The 21,788-nt window shown below is 37.9% G+C and overlaps 1 protein-coding gene across 1 annotated transcript in view; it reads left to right on the forward strand.

The window, feature by feature from the left end:
* Window positions 1-21,788, forward strand: part of ipo11 (importin 11) — a 128,511-nt gene that overhangs the window by 89,570 nt on the left and 17,153 nt on the right. The window contains exons 23-29 of the mRNA XM_026188417.2: window positions 1,210-1,289; window positions 1,416-1,496; window positions 2,149-2,244; window positions 2,633-2,746; window positions 3,202-3,323; window positions 7,104-7,199; window positions 8,594-8,678. Of these exons, the coding sequence (XP_026044202.1) occupies window positions 1,210-1,289; window positions 1,416-1,496; window positions 2,149-2,244; window positions 2,633-2,746; window positions 3,202-3,323; window positions 7,104-7,199; window positions 8,594-8,678 (674 nt within the window). The remainder of the gene's footprint in view (window positions 1-1,209; window positions 1,290-1,415; window positions 1,497-2,148; window positions 2,245-2,632; window positions 2,747-3,201; window positions 3,324-7,103; window positions 7,200-8,593; window positions 8,679-21,788) is intronic.

The following is a 21,788-nucleotide window of genomic DNA, read 5'->3' on the forward strand; positions in this document are numbered from 1 at the left end:
GAAATTGTTTTCATCAGTCTTAAATTAAACTAAATGCACTTAATTTAACAGAAAAGAAAAGCTATTGATAACTAAGGAGTTTATTGTCTCATCTTGTAAACTACGCCTTAGACGATTCATCAAGTAACTCAAATAACTTTATCGCAAAGAAGCAGATTTTTTTGCTTCAACCCTTCATTTACTGTAAGGGTTTGCGACTAAAACAGACCCGTAAGAGAAATTTAATGAGGGGGTGTGTGTGAGTGATATGGAACCAGTGTCTGTCTAAAAAGAGGGTGAACAGCAAAGATGCAGAGCCATTTCCAAACTGGTTAGCTCAGGTGTAGTGAAACAAAGTGTGTTTGTAGTATTTAAAACAGCAGTGCCTGCTACTGTAACCATCATTACAAACTTTACTGGGAAAAAGCTAGCGGGAGTCCTTACTCAAACCACCTATTCAGCAAGCTTCAACATTAAGAAAAGCGAACTTAATGTTGAATGGAAGCAGCTACATTTTGTTTTAATCAGCAAAAATCTACAATAAAGCTACAGAAATCAAAATAAAATGAACTGTTAATACACTGCTTGAATTGGGTAGCTCGCTGAAAGCTGACTGCAGCAATCCCACTTGTTGTTCCAGTGATACTTGCAGCAAGCAGATTTGAGTCTAAAGTGGGGGCATGGGCTACAGCACATTTATTTATAGAAATTTAAATTATTCTAAAATAATAAATTAGATTAATTGTATTATTATAAAGTTGTTTTTTAATTTAATTTTTATAATTATGATTTTTTTTTACTATTATACCTGAGATGGCTGAATGCTTTGCTTCTTTGCTATTGCCAGATGTTACTTTACAGAGAAACATAGTTACTTAAACATGCACACAGATACACAAAAATTCTGTTAGCACCAAATCACAAAAATGGTCACCTCAGAGTGCTTTATATTGCTTTATACTGTAAGACCCCACAATATAGAGAAAACCACAGCAAATATTGTGCTATTGTAGGGTCTTTGCCAGTCACACCTTGAGGCATCTGTTATTTGGTGCTATATAAATAAAACTGAACTGAATTAAGAGTCTCACTCAGCAGTATCACCTCAGATTATTTAGAAACAAAAACCATATTCTCGCAGTGTCTTTGATCCCTCTGTTTGTTATGCAATGCTCCAAAAATTACCTGTTGTCCAATTTGTAAAGTGCAACATTTACATTTCTGTTTTAGAGCTGAGCTCTGAGAACCTGCGTACCTGCTTCCACATTGTTAATGGCTACATATATTTGTCAGCTACAGAGTTTCTGCAGGTGAGACACAACAAAAGAACACTTGGACTTCACATAACTCTTATATTGTCATAATACATGTTGGCATGCTGATCTGCATAAGTTTTTACAGAACTGAACCATCTACCCCGATTATTCCCTCCCCAGAACTACGCAGAATCCTTGTGTCGATCGTTTTGTGACCTGCTGAAAGACATCACAAATGAAGGGCGGGTGCAGGTGCTCAAGGTACTCCCATTCCTCCCCTCTCACAAAAAGTCAAGTCACGTAGATGTTGTTTTTCCAAAATCACAGCTGATTGTGTCTCGTTCTCTTTTATTGTCTGGATTTATTTTTCATTGCTTTTGAGTTCAGCCACTGTGAGAGGTTGTTGTGCCTGTGTGGCCACTGAAGAGCAGGTGCGCTGAAAGCACCATTATATCCAGTAAAAGGAGACACATAAACATTTACTCACACAAACTGCGCAAGCACTGCTGCTTATTAACTGACACCCCATTATAATGCAAGAGGAGCTATGACTTCTCATTACTAATAAAAGAATTTGAGAAATGGCACATAAGGAATATCAAACGGCTCACTCTAGACCCTCTTACCTGCAGCATCACCGTCTTTGATTATGAATACAAGAAGCAGCATTTAGTTTTCTTGGGAAAGTAATACAAAATGTAAAAACGCTGCGTCTTTCGCGTACTGTACCATCTATAAAAAGAGGGATTTTCCCATAACGACAGAAGTTTCTTTACATTTTTATGTGGCTGACCCTTTGTGCTCCTTTTCTGGCTTCCTCCTGAGATTTTCCTGTCAGTTTCTCTCTGCTCCTTTTGCTTACTCCACCCTCTGAGGGTCGCCCTTCATCCTTCCTCGCCCTGTGTCCCTGCAGGTGGTAGAGATAGCTTTAAAGGTTAGCCCCATGCTGGGAGCCCACATGTTTCAGCCCCTGCTGCCAGCTGTCTTCAGAGGTATTGTGGATGGTGAGGTGAGTTTTACCTTTGCATCTTGCTCGAATCTACGCTGGAACTGTGTAAAAGGAGGAACCTGTAAAAATATGTTTTTCATTATTCACCACATATTTAACCTTAAATTTGTCTTTTAAGGTTTCAGTTCTTTCTTAAGTGTTAATAGTCCCGGCCCTTCTTCTAATTTGTCCTTTACTGTCACTTGAAATGAATTCTTCAAAGACTGTATAGTGGCAATTACTGATAAGTCAGCTCAGTTAAAGGTTACACATTCACAGGATTCTGCTGTGTCAGTGGGTCCATCTTTTCCCTCTTATCAAGCTTAATGACTCGTGTTTTATGTAAAACCATTTATGCGTGGTTATTTTTCATCATCTGTATGCATGATTGCGTGTCTATGATCTACAGAGATATCCCGTGGTGATGTCCACCTACCTGGGCATCATGGGTCGTGTCCTGCTCCAGAACTTCAGTTTTTTCTCGTCTTTGCTAAGTCAAATGGCTTCTGAGTGTAACCAGGAGGTGAGGTTTGATGTCTGCCCTTCATTTCTCTCTCCTCAGCACAGACTCGATGAATGTCTGTGGGAGACATAAATGCAAAGTGCCTGTTAAAAGGGAATCAGTGTGAACGAGGCTGAAAGTAATGAGCCAAGGAATTGCAAATGGTAACATTTTCAAGCCCTAAAATGTTGTCCTCCTCTACTGTGAAACTCTGAGCAAAGAAATTAATTGTGCCTAGTTCTGAGATTGCAGCCTTAATCTAAATAAATGCAAAGATGTTCCTCTCTAAGTTGTCTCTCATCATACCATGCTCGTTTTTTCTCACCACAGAGGACAAGACAGGAAGTTTAATCAGAAATATAGCGAAGGTTGAGACGCATCTCCGTACAAATTGCTGCTGCTCTTTTTTTTTTTTTTTTTAATAACCCTTTTTTCTGTCCTCCTTATTTCTCTTCCTCCTTTTCTCCGCTCATCAGATGGACCAGTTGTTGGGCAATGTTATAGAGATGTGGGTTGACCGAATGGACAACATCACTCAGCCTGAGAGGAGGAAGCTGTCGTCGTTGGCTCTGCTTTCCCTCCTGCCTTCTGACAACAGGTGAGAATCATTTTTGAATTCTTTTCTGTGTTGATTTTGCTTTAAGCTCATGAAAAGTGGGTTGAACTGCATAGCTGACTTTAGGGCACAACAGGGGGAAAGTAATGATGTTCTTGGAAAATTATTTAGTAGACTCTTGTTCATCATTACGGATATAGGTGGTGAAATTATCCTGTATATATTTCTCCTTACAGCCATAAAATGCAGAACAGCACAACAGCTTAACGGGCGCCTGCTTTAACACTCTGGGTGCCAATTATATGTCAGCCGAGCACCACAAATGCGGATACTGATATACACACCTTATACAGGCCAATGCAGACAGCTGGGTTTTCAGACTTGCATATGGGGGCGAGAATATATTGTCAGAAATGAAACGACTTTCCATCTCTTTTTAAGACTTAATGTCACAAGCTATAGTAAGCGATGTTACTTAAATCTGTAATTCATCATCCTTTAGCCAAAGCATGAAACACATTTGTTTATGTCTCTCTTCTTCTGGTGGATTATTGTCCCGACCGTAAACACTTTCTGGGCAACACCTCTCGCTATGATAAATGAAGAGATAAATATGTGGATACGTGCTTACAGACACAGAGTACCAGCCCTCTTACATTGAACTTGAACATTTTCTGTGCCGTACTGACAGAAGGATGATGGTAATGATACATGTTTATATGTGCAAGCCGTCTTTTTTTTAAAAATTGTTTTTGTTTTTTTCTATTAAGCTGTCACCTTAATTCCCCCCCCCCCCCCGATGTAACGTTGAGCATTTTCATATGAAAGCCTGTAGAGATTTACTTGCTTTTGGAGCAGGCCTCAATAGGCCATTCTTTGGATAGAAATTTGCCTCAAAGATGTTGCAAATGCGTACGATAAGATCCACAAGCATAAACTAAGATTTACTGTTGTGTTCAATGATTTGTATGTAACTTACGAGGACTCACAAGCATGCGGTTCAATCCAAGCACAAATATGAAGCAATCTGACCACACGTAAAACTGTTTTGCAAATACGTACATCATAAAGCTGAATAAATGCTAATCATTTACTCACAACTCATTAAGTTTAGCTCACAAATCTTGGTTTACACTCGTGGATCATATCGGATGCTTTTGCAGCATTTTGCAGTCAAATTTCTCTCCATACCATTCAGGGTACTACAGTTTTTGGTACTTAGGCTTTGTAGCTTTACTCATTGGTTCCAAAATGGAATTTATGGTGAAGTTCCTTTAAAAAAAATTAAAAAAAAATAAAAAATTAGCCAATTTTGCAGCTTTTCCCCTAACTTTAAGTGACTTTTTATGCCAGATAGGCTAGTCCCAGTGTTTCAGAAACTGCTGATCTACTAGGATTTTCCCACATAACCATGTGTGGGTTTTTCAGAGAATAAGAGAAAATATCAAGTGACAAATGCCTTGTTGATGCAAGAGGTCAGAAGAGAATGGCCAAACTGCTTCGAGTTGATAGGAAGGCAACAATGACTCAAGCAACCACTTATTACAGGCAAGAGCAGCAGAAGACCACAAAAGACACTGCTCCTATCAGTTTGGAACGGGAAACTGAGAATACAGATTGCAGTTCATCAAATTTTGAGACCGGAGGAAAGTTGCCTGGTCTGATGAGTCTTAATTTCTACTGTAACATTCAGATGGGACGGTCAGAATTTTAAAAACCTGGTTCTGGCCTGCCATGGATCAACAGTTGAAGATGCTAGCGGTAATATAATGGTTTGGGGGATGTTTTCTTGGGAAACTCAAAGATCTCAATGGGAAGCGGTGAAACAGGACATTTGCATCATGGATAGTCAGCCAACAAGTCTGTAGCGACTCTCTGATGCTGTCATCTCTCTATGGCCCAAAATCTCTGAGGAATGTTTATAGCACCTTAGTTAATCTATGCTACAAAGAATTTAAGCAGTTCTGAGAAGGCAAGAGGTGTTGAACCCAGCACTAGCAAAGGATACCTAATAACGTGGCTGGTGTTATATATGTAATATGTTATATATGATTTACAAGAAAGAAATCACTAGGGGAAAGAAAAGTGAATGGGATTTACTGTGACAGAGTAGTGACTACTTCTCAAAGATCTCTGCGAACTAGTTTGTAAATAGTTTGTTTTGGCATGCAAGCCATCATGTAATCACTGTGAAGTTTTTCACTTAAGGGTGATTTAAATGACAGGCACTGAGCAGCACTACTAATCAGCTATTAGTTTTTCACTTGGGAGTTGTTTTTGGTTGATAGAATTAGAATTGACAGACATGTTAAAATGATCTTAAAGGCAAAGCCTATTTCCAGTTGTTGCCATGGCCACCAATTTAAGACTGTTATTCATAACCAGGGGCACATATGTTTAGTGATTTTATTTTACCCTCCCAGGATATTGGTAGGTATATTTTACCAAAAGGATCAACTGTAGAGCCACTGCTAGATATGATTTTGTGTGTGTGCGAGAGTTGCCTAAACCATCAGGCCAGTAATCTGTATTTCCTAATTAATATTATGGTGACTAGGTAATTGAGCACATTTCAGATTATTTAGCACTGATATCAATATTTAGTCTGATTTGGTACCATGTGTATGTGTAAAATTGCCACACTTACAAAATAAGGGACACATCTGTGTATACTTACTTCTTTCATTCTGATTTTCCAGGTTATGGCTTGTCCTAATGCTTAGTGAACTTTATGTAGCATTGCCTTGGGTCTACCTGGCTGAGAATATGAACTGACAGAAGAAGGAACAGTTGATGTATCAGTGCCTATACTCACTCACACTAACACTTCCTTCCCCGTTTTCTCATTCTTGTTGATGTAGGGGAGAAAAACCCCCCAAGTATATTCTTTCCACTACCACTAACCACTGAGACTCACTCAAATAGTTCACCAGTGACTGTGGCAAGTCTCCAAGCTTGTGTGGTTGGGTTTCATAAACTATATTATTTTTAAAGGTTGTTGATGTCAGTTATATTTATATAGCCCAAAGTGCCAGTCACTTATCTCAGGGCACTTTAGATAGAAGGGTCAAGACCTAACAGTATTACAGAGATAAACAAGACGATACACTTTAAGTAAAGACTTTCTAAAAGTCGGGAGTAATCATTCCCTTTTAACAGAAGTAAAGCTCCAAGAGAACCAGGCTCTGGGAGGACTCTCATTTGTTACAACCGACTGGGGTGATTTTAAAGTGAAAAGTGTAGAAATAGGAGAAACAATACGACAGGCTGTTGACAGGTTGGCCGGGCTGGTAAGTGAGGACTGGGAAAATACACCTCTGCAGCCAGATATATCTGCAGAATGGCAGGCAACAAATGACAACAGAGTGAAAAAAACACAAACTGAAAGAGAAGACACAGTTAATGAGTGTTAAATCGATAATGGCTTATGAGTGCATTAAGAGTGAAGTGAGTCAGGAAGAGGCTGTTTCAGCAAACCATGCTAAATTATATGAGACTTGAGAGTTTAGGCCTAATCTTACAGTGTCTTGGGTACATGGTAGTGAATTGTTATTTTGGAAACTAAGGAACTACAAGCAAGTGTGAACTCATGAGATATAAAATTTTCTGTTGGAGTCATGTAGTAGTTGTGTGATTGGTCTCTAAATGCTTTATATGTAAAGGGGTTTTAAACTCTGGAGTTTAATTGCTAGTTTTAGGAACGGAGTAGTTCAACTAGAGGCTCTTCAAATGGCTGTTATGATACAATATATCTTTTTTAATGTAGAAATACAGACATAGTGATATGAGCATGAGTAATGAAGCTTTGTTCTCTGTTATCAGCGTGATTCAGGACAAGTTCTGTGGCATCGTCAACATTTGTGTTGAGGCATTACATGATGTAATGACAGAAGATCCTGAAACGGGCACTTTCAAAGAGTAAGTATTCATATTTTTTTCCCCTGACAAATGAAGAGCAGAAAAAAACTGTGCTTATAAACGTGGAAATTATACAGTCCAAACCTTCCCATCATTTTTTTCACAAATGAATGGAGTTTGTAATTTTGACAAAACTCATGCATAATGAATGAAGACGCCCAAAAGTGCTTGAAGCACTACAAATGCAGATGCGATGCTGAAGTTGGAATTTATCAAATGCAAACCTCAGAAGAAATATTTTGAGATAAAAATTAATTTCATGGGGGCAGCGGCTCACTACAGGGAAAACAAGGAAAGCAAATGAGAGATTGACTTGGTTGTATTTGAACCTTGATAAAGCCTCACAGTAATGCCCGTGTCTGAGTTACCATCACTTTCTCACTGTGGGAAAAGTTACTGAGTACAGCGCTCCTTACACTTTGAACCTCCTCTACATATTTCAATATTTTTGGTCTCTTTCTCAGCAGTTTCTTAGCAGATGTTCACCAAACATAGACACCTATTCACTGCTGTGAAAGATGCTCAGCACCATACTAAGATCTAATGGTGTGAAATGAACTGAAAAGCTGGGAGCAAAGTCTACTGTATGCGTTTGTTTGCCAGTGATATGTTGAATCGTTTTGGGTCCCTGTTGGGTGTGACACGAGCAGTAATATATTTGTAGATGAACATATTCCTCTGAGCGTTGTTTGCTGTTTATAAATGCAGTCAGCTGAGACAGAAAACAGTGAGTAATACAATCATTCCCCTTTTATTTTGGAATTACGTAAACTTTTAAACGAACAGACCTGTGTTTTCGTGAGTGGTTTAGAATTGTTCTTGCATAGTGTGAAATGAGAAGTCCTTACGGCCATGAATGAATTTCAGTAAAATAACATAGTCAATTTGGCATGCTACAGTTTTTCAGTGTTAACAGTACAAGATGTTGACTGTAGCTTCTTTAATGACGTGCCCAGAAGAGTTACCATTTACTAGTCTGCATTTTTGTCTACCCAGAATTGTGAGTTAATTCATTTTTGTCACTTTGAATGTCATTGGTTTAGGTGGAATAGAGTTAAAATTTCTGATCACGAGTTATCAGTAGCTACGCACCACAATCACAGTGGGACATTCAGGACCCCCCCCCACCTTATCTCTACTCACAATAAGGCTTAAGTAAGGACAAAGGAAATAAAAGACCATACACAGACTGTATACTGTGCACAAAGGTTTTACTTGTAATTCTCTCTGCATGCAGATGAACCAATATGAATAGCATTCAGGAAAAAAGGGGTGCCAGAGGGTTCAGCATTTGGAGTGCCTGTGTATGCATGCTGCCTGTTCTGAAATTGTCTCCTACTGTGTAGGTTTATTTGCAGTTATTAATATTGAGTTGAATATTATTGTGTTTGCAGCTGCATGCTGATGAGCCATTTTGAAGAGCCCAAGCTGAGTGATGATGAGGAGCCACCAACTGAGCAGGACAAGAGGAAGAAACTGGTGAGTGAAATGTGTAATTCATACACGGTACAGATCTAATTTTGAAATCTTTAAATCAGTTTTTCTCTTGTTTCATTTCCATTACTGGATAATAGACAAATAACTTTAATAATGAATTTATTTCTTATTGTTTTGAGTTTAATTGTCTGTTTATCAGAGTGTCTTTCTGTGTCCCGTGAATTAAAAAAAAAAACCCATCTGTTCTTGTGATAGTTTATGCCACTCTGGAACTCATAGAGTAGATGCAGAGAAGAGCATAAAGGGTTCATTCCAGGCAGCGAAAAGGAAAACGGTCACTTTATGTAGTATGTTGTCAGACAGCAGTTCAAAGCAAGCTCAAAGCCTCCTGCAAGTCTTTAGATAAGCATGAATGTCAGTGAGTACCCATATGTGGCCCCTAGGTGGGAGATGTACACCAATTAAGTGGTGCATGTATGTATGAGCATGCATCCTCTGAGGATGCTTCCTGTACCCCTTTACACTGTGAAAGTTCACGAATCGCTTCACTCATTCACACTATTGTTTAGCTATATTGTTGGTATCAGTGGTCTTCTCTAAATGTGTGCTTAGGCAAAATTACATTTTTTTTTGTACAAATGGGATTTTATTTGTGTTTGAGTAAATATAGCTATATTTATATTCTTGTTTTACTTTTCTTTGCATGTGTGTGCGTGCTATTTGCTTGGCAGCATCCCAGTGCACTTATCACCTCAGCCCAGACCCTGACTTTTTGCTCCAGGGAAGAGAGGAGAGAAGACTTAAAGTCGCACCTCTCTCTGCTTTTTAATGTTTGTGAGTGTGTGTGCTTGGAGACGTGCATGAATACATGTGTGCAAGCAATCAGAGTGCCTGCATGATGGACTTTTCTATGTGAGGCATAAGTTGATGAGAAAGGAGACTAGTGACACTTTTTAGCAACTGTGTCTGCATCTGTATGAAACAAAAATGTGCATAAATGTCTATATTTTTCTGCTGGTCTCAAAGATCTTGTGAGACACAGGTATCATTATTATTATTATTTTATTTTTATTTTTATTTTTACATTGTTTTCTCTCTCATGTTCTTTCTCATCAGTTGACATTGAAAATCAGTGATCAGCTAATGTGAAAAACCATAATTTTTTTTGCTGAAATTTAAAATCGTTATCTCCATGTGGCTTGATTATGTTTCAGGTCCACTTCTGAGTGAATTTATTTTTTCCAGCTTTCATCAGAAGCTGCTTCATATGTCTGCCATCTGCATCACTGGGTAGCATAGGGGTTTGTTTGGGTCAGTGCTGCATAAACAGTGCCGTGCAGGTATGGGTAGAAGCCCTGGATACTGGCACTTAAGACATGAAATGTCACATCTCTAGAGATGAAGAAGCTTGAGGTAGTGGAGGAGGTGAAGCAGGCCCAAATAGATCTGAACACACCTCCATGCATGTTTTATTGGAACTGAAGTCCGATAGAGAGGTGGAATCTCTCCTCCTGCCACCCTGTGCAGGCGTGTGGATAGTCATGTTTTCCTAAATTTAGCCCTTAATTTAGAATTTTCCCTTTTGAATAAAATGTTTTTTTTTAATAAAGTACATTAAAAGAAATTGATTGAGACCATTTTGCATAGAAAACCTTCGCAGATAAATTTGCTTTCCAATACCATATACTGAGTGTTGATTTATCACAGTGGCTGTCAGTTAATTACAGGAAAATATATAATGCAGAATGAGTTCTGTTTTGTTAAACCACTGACACATTTTCTAGTGTTTCTTGCAGTATAGTGAAAAAGTCTTGAAACATCCCTTATTTCTCTATTCTGTTAAGAAAAACGAAAAGTTCTGCACCTGTTTAAACATGTGGAGCTATGCAGGACATGGAAATGGAGTTTATAAGGGAAAAGCAGACTTCTATTGTAGCAATTCTAACGCGCTTAAAAGTTGATATTTGGTATGAACACATTTATTCAACACAGCCTGAACTCTCCTGTTTTGCTAGATTTTTCATTCTGTATATTATCTGGTTTCTTCTTCAGATACTGATAAAAACTTCAGATAAAAACTATAGTTTTTTAGGTCTGCCACTTCATCTTTTATTCTCCACTTGTCCAGTTTCCTTAATTTTCCTAGATGCAAACTGCACACCATGCTAAAATAGAAGTTTTCAGCCAACAGTTCTTTGAGAATTACTCTGTTGGTGAAAAAAAATTATTTGATGACTGTCAAATTCATATGTTTAGCATTTTTATAGATTAATCTAAAGAAATGGGAACAAACGTGGTTTTTGAGGCTAGTGATACAATCTAAAATTGTTTAGAGACAACGCTGGTTCATCCAATTGTTAGGCGCCTTTTTGTGCTTGAATAATTCAAAAACAGTGTTGAGTAGGGGTTATTGGGATCACCTGAGTGATCACAGTAACAAATAAAGAAAAAAATATTTCTATAAAAATGGTAAGGTACAAGACTGGATTGGAAATGAGTGAAAAAGAAGTCAGTCTCTCTTTGGAAACACTACAAAGAGATGAGAGTTGGCTTAGGATTAGTCCTGTTTACCAGGAAGGAAGATTAAGTAATTCTTCAAGCAGATATAGACAAGTATTTTCTTTAAACAAAATAATTACTTTAGTTTCTTTCTTAGTTTTCTTTTTTCTTTTCCTTGGACTTTTGAGCTTATGTTTGAGTCATTACCTTTTTATGTGGATGAAAAGAACTCTGTTTATTTTCTTAATTTTCAAAGTGCCTGAAAAAGAGACTTTGAGCAATGTAGTCAAGCTTTGTACTTCTCTAAAGTAGTCACCGCACAGGGGCAGAGTGCGAATAAAAATTGGACTTCTGACTTGGACTATCACACCTAAATTGATCTCACATGGAGAGTGAGATTAGAATTCAAACTGGATAGTATAGAAGTAAATGGCAGGACCAGTCGTATTGTAATTTTTGTTATTTATAGGGGTTCCTCATTCTTCATTGAAGCAAATCACAATCATGAAGCGTCTCGATTGGACTGATTGCTGTCAGTGCAGGGGACCCTTGATTTCACACCAGCCCCTGTCAGCCCATTATAGAAAGTGAAAGTTTCAGTACTTGAGCTTGGTGATGACTATTAGCGAACGAAGGGAAATGTCAGCAGTGTCTCTTAAAAGGAATAATTTAATGAATATACTATTGTGGAAATGCTAAAGATTAAATATAAAAAATGAGTGAATAATTAAAGAACATTACAGTTATCTCATCTCATTTTTGTAACTATTATTTTTTGCTAAATGTTTCTTCTCACATCTTTTTGCTATTTATCTGTCTTTATACATTATAGTATAGTTAGCCATTTAACATCTGCCTGCAGGTATTGGTTTGGTGTTTTGTTTTGTCTTGTCAAATTACATTTAGCTGCTTCCAAACACGGATTCACAGTTTTGTTTTGTTTTTTGTTACTGCCACTGTCTCCAACCATATATCATAGCAGATCTCACCGCTGCCTTGCAAACCTTCTCTTTCACTCTTGTTGCTGTCTTTCTGTCACAAATCACCCCTGACACTTGTTTCCACCCACTCCACACTCTCTTCTTCATCCCTCTTATATGCCGTGCATTGCTTTGGGTGGTTGACTCCAGGTATTTAAACTCATCAGCATTCACTATATCTACTCCTTGCTTGTTCACCTTTCCACCTGTCTTCCTCACATTTACACACTTGTATTCTGACTTCCTTCTTCTTTCTTTCACATGCACAAGACTATAACAACAAATCTTGCTCCTGCCATCTCTTCATCTCCTACTGATTCTACCGATCCTTAATGTATTGCTTGCCACTTAGTTCAGGAAGACCCAATTTATTACCTGTACTGACAAAGTGAGCAAAACTAACTGAACCCGTTGTATTTTTTACATCAAAAGTATAACTCATTTACTAATTTATGACTTTTTAATGCATATAAAAATGAAAACGTTTCACATTAAAAACCCAGAGAAACATTAAAAATTATTTTAAACTCTCTTATTTTGTCAGGCAGCCAATATGTTTACCAAACCTAAATATCTTGCATTATCTTGCATTTATCAGCGGTGTACCGGCCTTCTATATGTTAACAAATCCCGATGGGCAAGGAAAAAAATCCATAGTTGTTTCCAGCCCTATCGGCCTAATAACTCACCCAGTGGACCTGTCACTTTGGAAACTGGGATCACTTGCAACACACAACGAAGTTAAATTTCATTGAGATCAACTCTTACTGATGGAACCTTGGACTTACATGTTCGCCCATGAAATCTGAGTATTCTAGACAACCAGACTAAGCTAACTGCTGCTGTGTTTTGGCTTCTGTTCATAATGCATTATTTGATTCCTGTGCTTCATCTACAAGGCCAGTACCATCAAACAACAAGAAGGATAGGCAACATCAAAGACTTAGTCCAGTGGGTACTAATGACATGGGTTCTGTTTGTTGTGTTATGGGGGCACACACACACTTGAGCCCAATTACTCTCTCTCGTCTATTTTTATTTTTTTTTTTAAAACTACACTACGCTAATGTATGTGCACAGCACACATAAAGGTTATTGTGCTGCATTTATGTAAGTAAATGTCAATTACTGATTGAACTACAACATAAAAGTAAAAAATACGTCTGCCCTCTTGCAAACAAATCTTCAGCAATAAGTAGGTATATAGTGAGCTGGCTGTTTTCCAAACCTAGTCACTGAATAGTGATCCAGGAAGGTCACACTCGATTGAATACTTTGAGCAATGCAAATAAAATTCCATTTGCCTCCATTGTAGTGTTTGGACCATAGAACTGGAAAAAAAAAATCAATACCTATTTACATAGCAAAATACCACAAGGTTTAATTTCCATCTTTATGGACTGCTTAAATAAGCAACCCTTGTACTATTTGTAATAGTGTGTGTTGTAGGCAGGTACCTTTCTCAAGGGCAAATCAATAGTAATTGCTAAGGAAGGAATGTGTACACTAATGAGCCGCAACATTAATTTGTGTAGCTTCCTCTCCTACTGCCAAAATAGCTCTGACCTCGAGAAATGGACAAGGGACGTAAGGAAATGCTCTGTTTGCTACTTTATTCATATTTTTCTTTTTCTTTGTTTTTGTTTCTTCTGTTTTTTTCAGACTACATGATTTGCCAAAAAAATTGTGACCCAGTTACAGTACAATTAAATAGGACTTGTTATAGGGAAAGCACAGAGTTAGAGAATCTGGGATACTACACACATAACATTACTAAAAGAAAAGTTGGCGAAGTTAATTTTTTCTTTTTTTCTTTAAGTGTGTTCACTTACACACACACACACACACACACACACACACACACACACACACACACACACACACACACACACACACACACACACACACACACACACACACACACACACACACACAGGAGGCCACAATAAGAGTTACATGTTGCATAGTCTCGGAAAACCTGTTCCCCTGCATGTTTTCCACATTCCACTCCCCCCCCCCCCCCCCCCCCCCCCCCCCATTTGTAACAGACCCCTGACACCCCCCCCCCCCCCGGTGTGAAAAATTGATGTTGGACATCAGCTCTTGGAATTGGACTCCACATATCACTATGCATATTACTTCTTATGGGTAATTATATGACAGCTGCGTTGTAGCATCCCAGGTTCACACCAGCTACATATCCTCATTTTCGAAGTCTCATGTGGTGTGCTTTACTGAGGAGTACAGCAAATGTTTTGTTTGATGTAATTTCGATTTATTTGAACAGAATGCTAGGTTTAGTCATTTATAGCATTTGCTCAAGATGTGTAACTGATGAGATTTTTGTTCCAGGCTATTAGGCTAATGAGTTGATCTTCAGTACCGTGTTATTCTGGAGTTGGTATTGGAAGGGTTTGGTAAAAATGATAGTGATATAACAATTATTTTCAAAGTTGTTCTATGAATGTGAAAAGTGACAATGCTACAGTCAATCTCGGGCCAGCAGAAGTTTGACTGCAGCTCTACCTGAATGTTGTTACACAAATGCAATTACATTCATAAATAGAAATAAAATTGTATATATTGTATTTAGGTAAGAAGCATTCATTGCATCTTTGTACCAAAACAAAAGATTTTGCTTTACAAAAAACACCTTCAGATTTAGCCAATGCCAGTTTGTCATACTCAGATGTGGGACAGCAAGTTGGCATACAGGCTTCTTTCTTTCTTTCTTTCTTTACTTATTTTTTCAAATTGCCATTTTTGAGAAAATGTAGTTTGTGTTTGTTTTTTGTTTTGTTTTGTTATGTTTGACAAAATAGGCGAAAAATTGAATTAGCTAAAGTCTGCCAATTTTAAAGTGTATGGAGTTTGACATATTGTCCAGCGTGGTTTAAAATTGTAGATAAGGAAAAAATATTCCTATCACATTGTTGCACTGTGGTTGGTATTGCTCAAAATGAATATAAAACAGTTTTTCAAGAGAATACTTATTAATATTGAACGTTTTCTTATTTTGTGCAGATTAGCCAAGTAACTAATTTGGCTCCTTAAATAAAAATTTAATTAAACATGCTTGAGTTATTAAGATGATAAATTAAGAAAGTTGGTGCATTTAAAATTCACATTACAGGTTTTCATTTCTCAGAGTTAACCAAAAGTATTATTTAAAGCTTTGATGAGCTACCAATGAATCTTTGAATTGATCTTGTCATTCAACGGTTTTTCATTATTTCATTTTAAAGAACAATCAACTTGCCTCCAAAGGTCTTCCAGAGGTATATATTTATAGGAAATGAGTTTCAGTGTGTTATCAATTCACTCTGAGTCACACAAAGCATTAGTAATGAAGACTTGTCATTCTTGCTTTATTATTGCTCCTGTTCTCAAGCAGACCATTGGTGTCAGCATAATTTGGTTTTGTTGAATAACAGACCTCTCTGTTATTTTGTAGCACAAGATATAAAGATTTTCCTTTGTACTGCCTAAGACATACAGAGTTATCAAAATTAGTTTTCATCTCTGTCGGTTCCCAGCTTTATTGTCCATGAGAGTAGTCGGAGTTGACATGATTGCAGTTTTTTTTTTTTTTTAATTGGCAAGCGATATAGAAAAGCTAATAGGCTTATCGAGACATATGCAGAATATTGCATTGTGTCTGTAAGGCAGTACTCGGAATGCTGTCATTGTGTTCTGTTTGGATAGTTGACTAGAGTAAGTTATTATTGGTAAGTTAAAGTAAATATACAGATTGATCTGCAACCCCAAAGCCATGCATTATGTGGTTTAGCAGTATCTTGCTGAAATATGCAAGACATCTGGATCGGACCACATGTTGCTGATAGTGCCCCCATACCATCAGAGGTACAGCGTCCATGTTTTCTACAGTGGATTTCAAATTTTGATCCATCTGCCCACAGAACAATTTCCCACTTTGCCTCAGTGCATTTTTAATCAGTTTTGTCAGAGATGACTGCATTTCTGGGTCATTTTCACATATTACTTATTCTTTGCATGGTAGAGCTTTGACTTGCATTTGCGGTTGGCACACACACAATGATTTCCTTCTCTTCTTAGCCTATGCAGTGATTAAAAAAAATCACTGCATAGGCTCATTGTTTTTAATTGAGTGCTGAGGACCTGAAGATCATGAGCGTCCAGTGTTGAGATTTTTTTTTCTTTTTCCGATTGGTGAACCAATGCACATCTTTACTTCTGAAGAAAACTGCGTTTCTAAGATGCTATCTATATGTATACAATCTTGTTACTGATCTGTTGCCAGTTAACCTAATTAGTGGCAAAATGTTTCAAATTTTTCCTCCAGTGGTGTCTGTTTAGTACCACTTATTTTTACCCCCTGTCCCGGCCTTTTTCCAGCATGTTGCTGCCATGACCTAGTTCACTATTTCATGAATCTTTTGTGAAACAGTCAAATGTCTTATTTTAAACATTTGATATGTCTTCTATTGTGACACTCAGCTGAATGTCACAGAGAAAATGAGAAGCATTAGGAAGGTAACCAGAAGGCAGTTTACCTCCATTTCCATGACTTGCATTAAATCAGTTTCTTAGATATCCACACAAGCTTCTGCTCGACTAATGAGGCTAAAACAGCAGATAAAAACATGAGATTTTTTCATCCATGAGCTACCTGTAATGTTTCTTATAAATGATGCATGAAACAAACATAAATGCCATCATATTTGGGCTGAACAGACTTTTTTTTTAATCACTCTAATTAGATCAAGAGGTCTGACCTCGTGCATTTGCAGCATAAATACACAAATTTTCAACCTCAGCAGAGATCAAATCTGACAGCATGATTTACATCTGTAATGCTATTCAGGACTTTAAAGGATTCGCAGATCCCTGTTAGACTAGTGCTAAACAGTTATCATTAGTGTTGGCATACTGATGACTCTACTCCATTTTAACATTTTAATAAGACCGTGCTCTTAAAAAGAGAAGCCAGATATTATGACGTTATGCATGCACCACAGGGAACATTAGAATGATTTTGCCCTATGACATCTCTGCCAGTCTTTGTTTTTACATTTCAGCTCTGCTAATCAGATGATGCACCCAAAAGCATGTTGAGTATTTAAACCTGTCAGCTCTCTGCATTTATTGGGAGTTAATTAGTCTGATTCAAATAATGAGGATAATTGATCTTTGCTCTGACAATTCACTTGTAAAATCGATCATTATGTATCTTAATTACCAGTGAAAAGCTTATTCATTCTGCATATGGCTCATTACAGCGCTAACAAATCTCTATGATTTTGATTGGTTGGTATGAGAACAATACAGTGTAATTCACACTATTGCACTTTTCTCACCAATCACCATGTTAATGCTATGCTATGCAAAGAACTCTGGCTGTTTATTCATTTTTTCTTCTTTTATTTTTATATGCAATTGTAATTCTTATTTTTATTATTTTAATTGATGATTTTACTGCTCTAAATCTTTTTTCCTAATTTGCCATTCTGCCTTCTTTGCCTCTCTCACTTGTAGCTTTCTGTAGAAATTGATACTTTTTTAAATGCACTATGCTGTCAGTGGAAGCCGGTCACTAATGTTTATTGATAATATGACTGATACAAGTAGGGTGAATTATGAAGTGTACAGGTCTATATTCGCTGCTCAGACTGAGCCAAATACAGCAAAACAGATAGAACAGCACTTCACAATGAAAATAATTACCCAAAACAAGTTTAAAAGGCAAAGAAATTGAATGTTCGGCAGTGGCTAAGTCAGCCATCTGATCTCAACCCAATAGAGCATGCCTTTCAGTTCCTGAAGACTGAAATGAATGCAGAAAACCCCACAAACAACCAGCAACTGAAGGTGGCTGCACTAAAGGTCTAACAGAGCATCCGAAGTGAGGAAACGCAATATTTGGTGATGTGAACGGGTACTAGTCTTTGACTGTAGAAGATTTTCTTAGAAGTATTAAAAAGTCCTCCTTTTAATCCTTTTAAAAAGCTTTAAAGAAAGGGAACCAATATATAAATTATCTTTTTTTTAAAAAAATAATAATTTAGCCGTTTAGTTCCATGAATGCTTATTCATTGACGACTATCTTGCGAGTGTCATCTTGTGTATTTTAGCAAATTTTAACACAATGACGTTAATTAAATGCAAAGGCCCTCAGTATAATGTGACAGATACTATGTTTTGCCCTCTGCTAGCTAAAGCACAGCACTTATGGATCTAGTATACTGTATACACAGTATGATCTGTGAATAGAGTAGCTGTTTTGAGTGTTTTACAAATTATTTAAAGATTGTTAAGCTATGGAGTGAACACTGAATAAAGTGAATGGGGGATTTACAGCATGATGCTGCTAACAAAATCATGCTGCCATTATGTGTGAAGCTGGAATTGAGGAATAGACTGTCCATTATAATGTAATACTTTCTGTCACAAGCTACAATTTTAAGATGGGTAATGGCACAACAGATGCTGTTAAAAGGGCACGGTCTAAGTATGAAGTGTCTGGTACAGTGTAGCACATTCTCCTTAGATAGTTTGCAGGCATCTTAAACAATTAGCTCGATTTTGAAGATTATTTGTCACAACAAAGGCTTTATTAGAAACACTAGTGTGCTTTTTTAAAAACTTTGAATTGAGCTCTAGTGGGATTAAAAAAAAAAAAAAAAAAGTGATGTTTAACCTCCTGAGACCCGAACTCTTTCATGGCATGCATTTTTAATTTCTCTTTGCTATTTGGGCTGATTGGGACCTTATGAATGTAAAAACAAAGAACGTGATTTTTTTTTGTTTTAACCTTATTTTTGTTTCTGAGAAAAATCAGATCCACACATGAGGATATTTGCTTTAGATTTCGATAGAACAGTGGCAGTGTAATGTCCTCGTAAGTGGATATCAGGCCCTTGTAGAGCAAAATTTAGTATTCTGGTCTAGACAACCCAAAATGTGATATCCACATATGTGGACCCAGGTCCTAGGAGATTAAACTAGACATATGTGATATTCAGTGTAGGGTAAGTTACTTTAAAATAGTAACTTAGTTACATTACTAGTTACTTCTCTCAAAAGTAACTCAGTTACTTCAAGTTACTCGTTACTTTCAAAGTAACTAGTTACTAGGGAAAGTAACTTTGGTTTTACTCAGAATTCTCTTGTTAATGTGTTGCTTCCATAACTTTGCCAGTCTTCTAGCTTGCTTACGTGCCACAAGTGCACTGTGCCACCTACCAATAGAAAGGAAAAGATAATGTGCATATTTCCACGAGAGAAATCCCACGCCTGGACAGTCATTGACTGCTGCCATGATTCTAGCCTACGTCACAGCATCATGTGCACCTTTTACATCCAACACAAAAACTGCAGTCGTGGTGCTTTCGATTGTACTCAGAACTCGGAAATTCTGCCTTCTGAATAGGAAGATGTAGGCAACACCAGACTGCAGATGAGCTGCATACAGGGCTGGACTGGGACAAAAAAAATCGTCCCGGGCATTTTGACTAGACACTGGCCCACCATTATAGGAAAAATCATAAAGCCTTTGAATGAAAATAAACACTGTTGTGACAGTGATGTACACTGTTTTGATGGTATATATGCATCAATCTATCAATCGTTTGTTGTAAGATTCAGATAATTATTTTTTAAAAGTGAGACATTTTAAATGAGAATAAGAAAGAAAAGTATTTCTTTGTGCCCCCCTCTCCCTGTTAATGCCCTACATGGACCCCTGGCAACACTTTGCTAGACCCGCCCCTGCACAGTTACCAGCTGTCAGCTACTTAGAAAAGGATCCTGGTGTTATTTGTCTCTCGGAAACAGTTAATAATTTCAACTCATTCATGTCACCTAAAAGATAAACCTGTTTCTCCATCACCTGTTCAGCTCTGATGATTCAGTAAGGACATCTCCTGGTTTCATCTTCATGTTTCCCTCTCATCACACATCCAAACCGACATCATGACCAGCAGGTTTACAGCTGTGGCTCCAGCAAACATCAGCTGATACTAGAAATTACCGTAATTGTCGGGCTATAAGCCGCTACTTTTTGCACAAGCTTTGAACCCTGCGGCTTTTAGTCAGGTGCGGCTTTTCTATGGATTGTCCATGATTGTTGTCATATCGTAAGAGGATTTGTTTTGTTTGTTCTGCTGTTGTACGGCACTACGTTGCCTGGCGGAAGGATCGGGGTTCAAGAGTGGTATGTTGGTCACGTGTCCATCCGCCAGGCAACATAGTGCCGTACAAGTAGCGCGAAAAACAAACTTCAAAGTAGCGCTACACGTTCAGCGGGAGGCGTGGATGACAAGCGGCCATAAACTTGCGAAAGGCAAGTTGTGCTCAACTCCACCGGTGGATTCTGACAGCGTGGAAAAGTGTGAAAACATCCATGATCACCAACGGATTTCATAGGGCTGGACTGCTGCATGATGGAGAGGAGGACACCGCCACGGCCCTTCAGAGGGTGTTCGACTCTGACACTGACAACGAGGATTTCTTTGGTTTTGAAAGTGACATCCGACACTGGGGAAGATGGTGGTGAATGACTGACTTTTCTTCTTGTTAAAGCTGTGTCACTGCACCTGAGCCTAAAAGGTAGTCCGAATCTATTTTTCTGGTGTGCTGTAGGTTATTGTTATGTACTACATTTGTTACTCATTTATGAAGCACAGTACATGTTTCGTACTTCTAATTACCGCTACTTGTACATATACCTAAAAAGTTATGCAAATATGTACCCATAACTTGTTTTTCAAAATATTAATAAAAGTGATGTCTCCAAACAGCCATCTCTTTCCTGACAATTCCCTTTGTGCATATTCTCTTACGTATGATAAGTCAACATTAAAACACCTGCAGCTTTTAGTCAGGTGCGGCTAATGTATGTACAAAACAGGATTTTCCCCTGATTTTAGCTTGTGCGGCTAATATACAGGTGCGCTTTGTAGTCCGGGAAATACGGTAATATTAAATAAATTCTTTTTTTTTTTTTTTTTTTTGTGTCCCGTTTGGATCTTTAGCCATCAGAATTGTTGTCTTAAGGCCAAGAAAGATGCCAAGCGGATTTATTTTACCAAGTGGATCATTATGGCCTTGCCATATTGGTCCATTTGATTGACCTTTATTATAATTATGAATTTATTTTATTTTCAGTTGCTACAAACGGGACAGGACAGGGAGAAAGAAAGAGGGAGAGAAAGAAAACCAAAGGGGAGAAGAGACGGTGAGAAGGGGGGGAAGAAAAAAAAAAAAACAAAACAAAAAAAAACAAAACACCTGGGTCACCTGTATGGAGGAAAAAAAAAGAAGAGAAAGCAAACAACAAAGAGCAACATAGTAAAAAAAAAAAAACGGCACCATCACAATAAACTAGCTAGCAGTAGTTACTAAATAACAAACGATATTGTGCAGCACGCAAGATAGACAGCGCACAATGTGCTTTGAGGCAGCAGCCAAGAAAGCTGTAGTCCGCGTCTGTGAATACCCGTGTGTACACCCGTGTGCATACCTGTGTGGATCAGCATGCTTGCATTCCAAAGGTTTCTCCATGTAACGATCTGCTAGGGAGTGTGGGGGGGCCACAGCCCCGTCCTCCAGGGTATGAAGCAGGTATGGAGGAGATCAAAACTCCAGACATCCAGAGGCCCCCAGAACACAAGAGACCAAGGAAGGCCAACAG

Source organism: Astatotilapia calliptera, chromosome 12 (genome assembly GCF_964374335.1).
Source record: "Astatotilapia calliptera chromosome 12, fAstCal68.1, whole genome shotgun sequence".
Lineage (NCBI taxonomy): Eukaryota > Metazoa > Chordata > Actinopteri > Cichliformes > Cichlidae > Astatotilapia > Astatotilapia calliptera.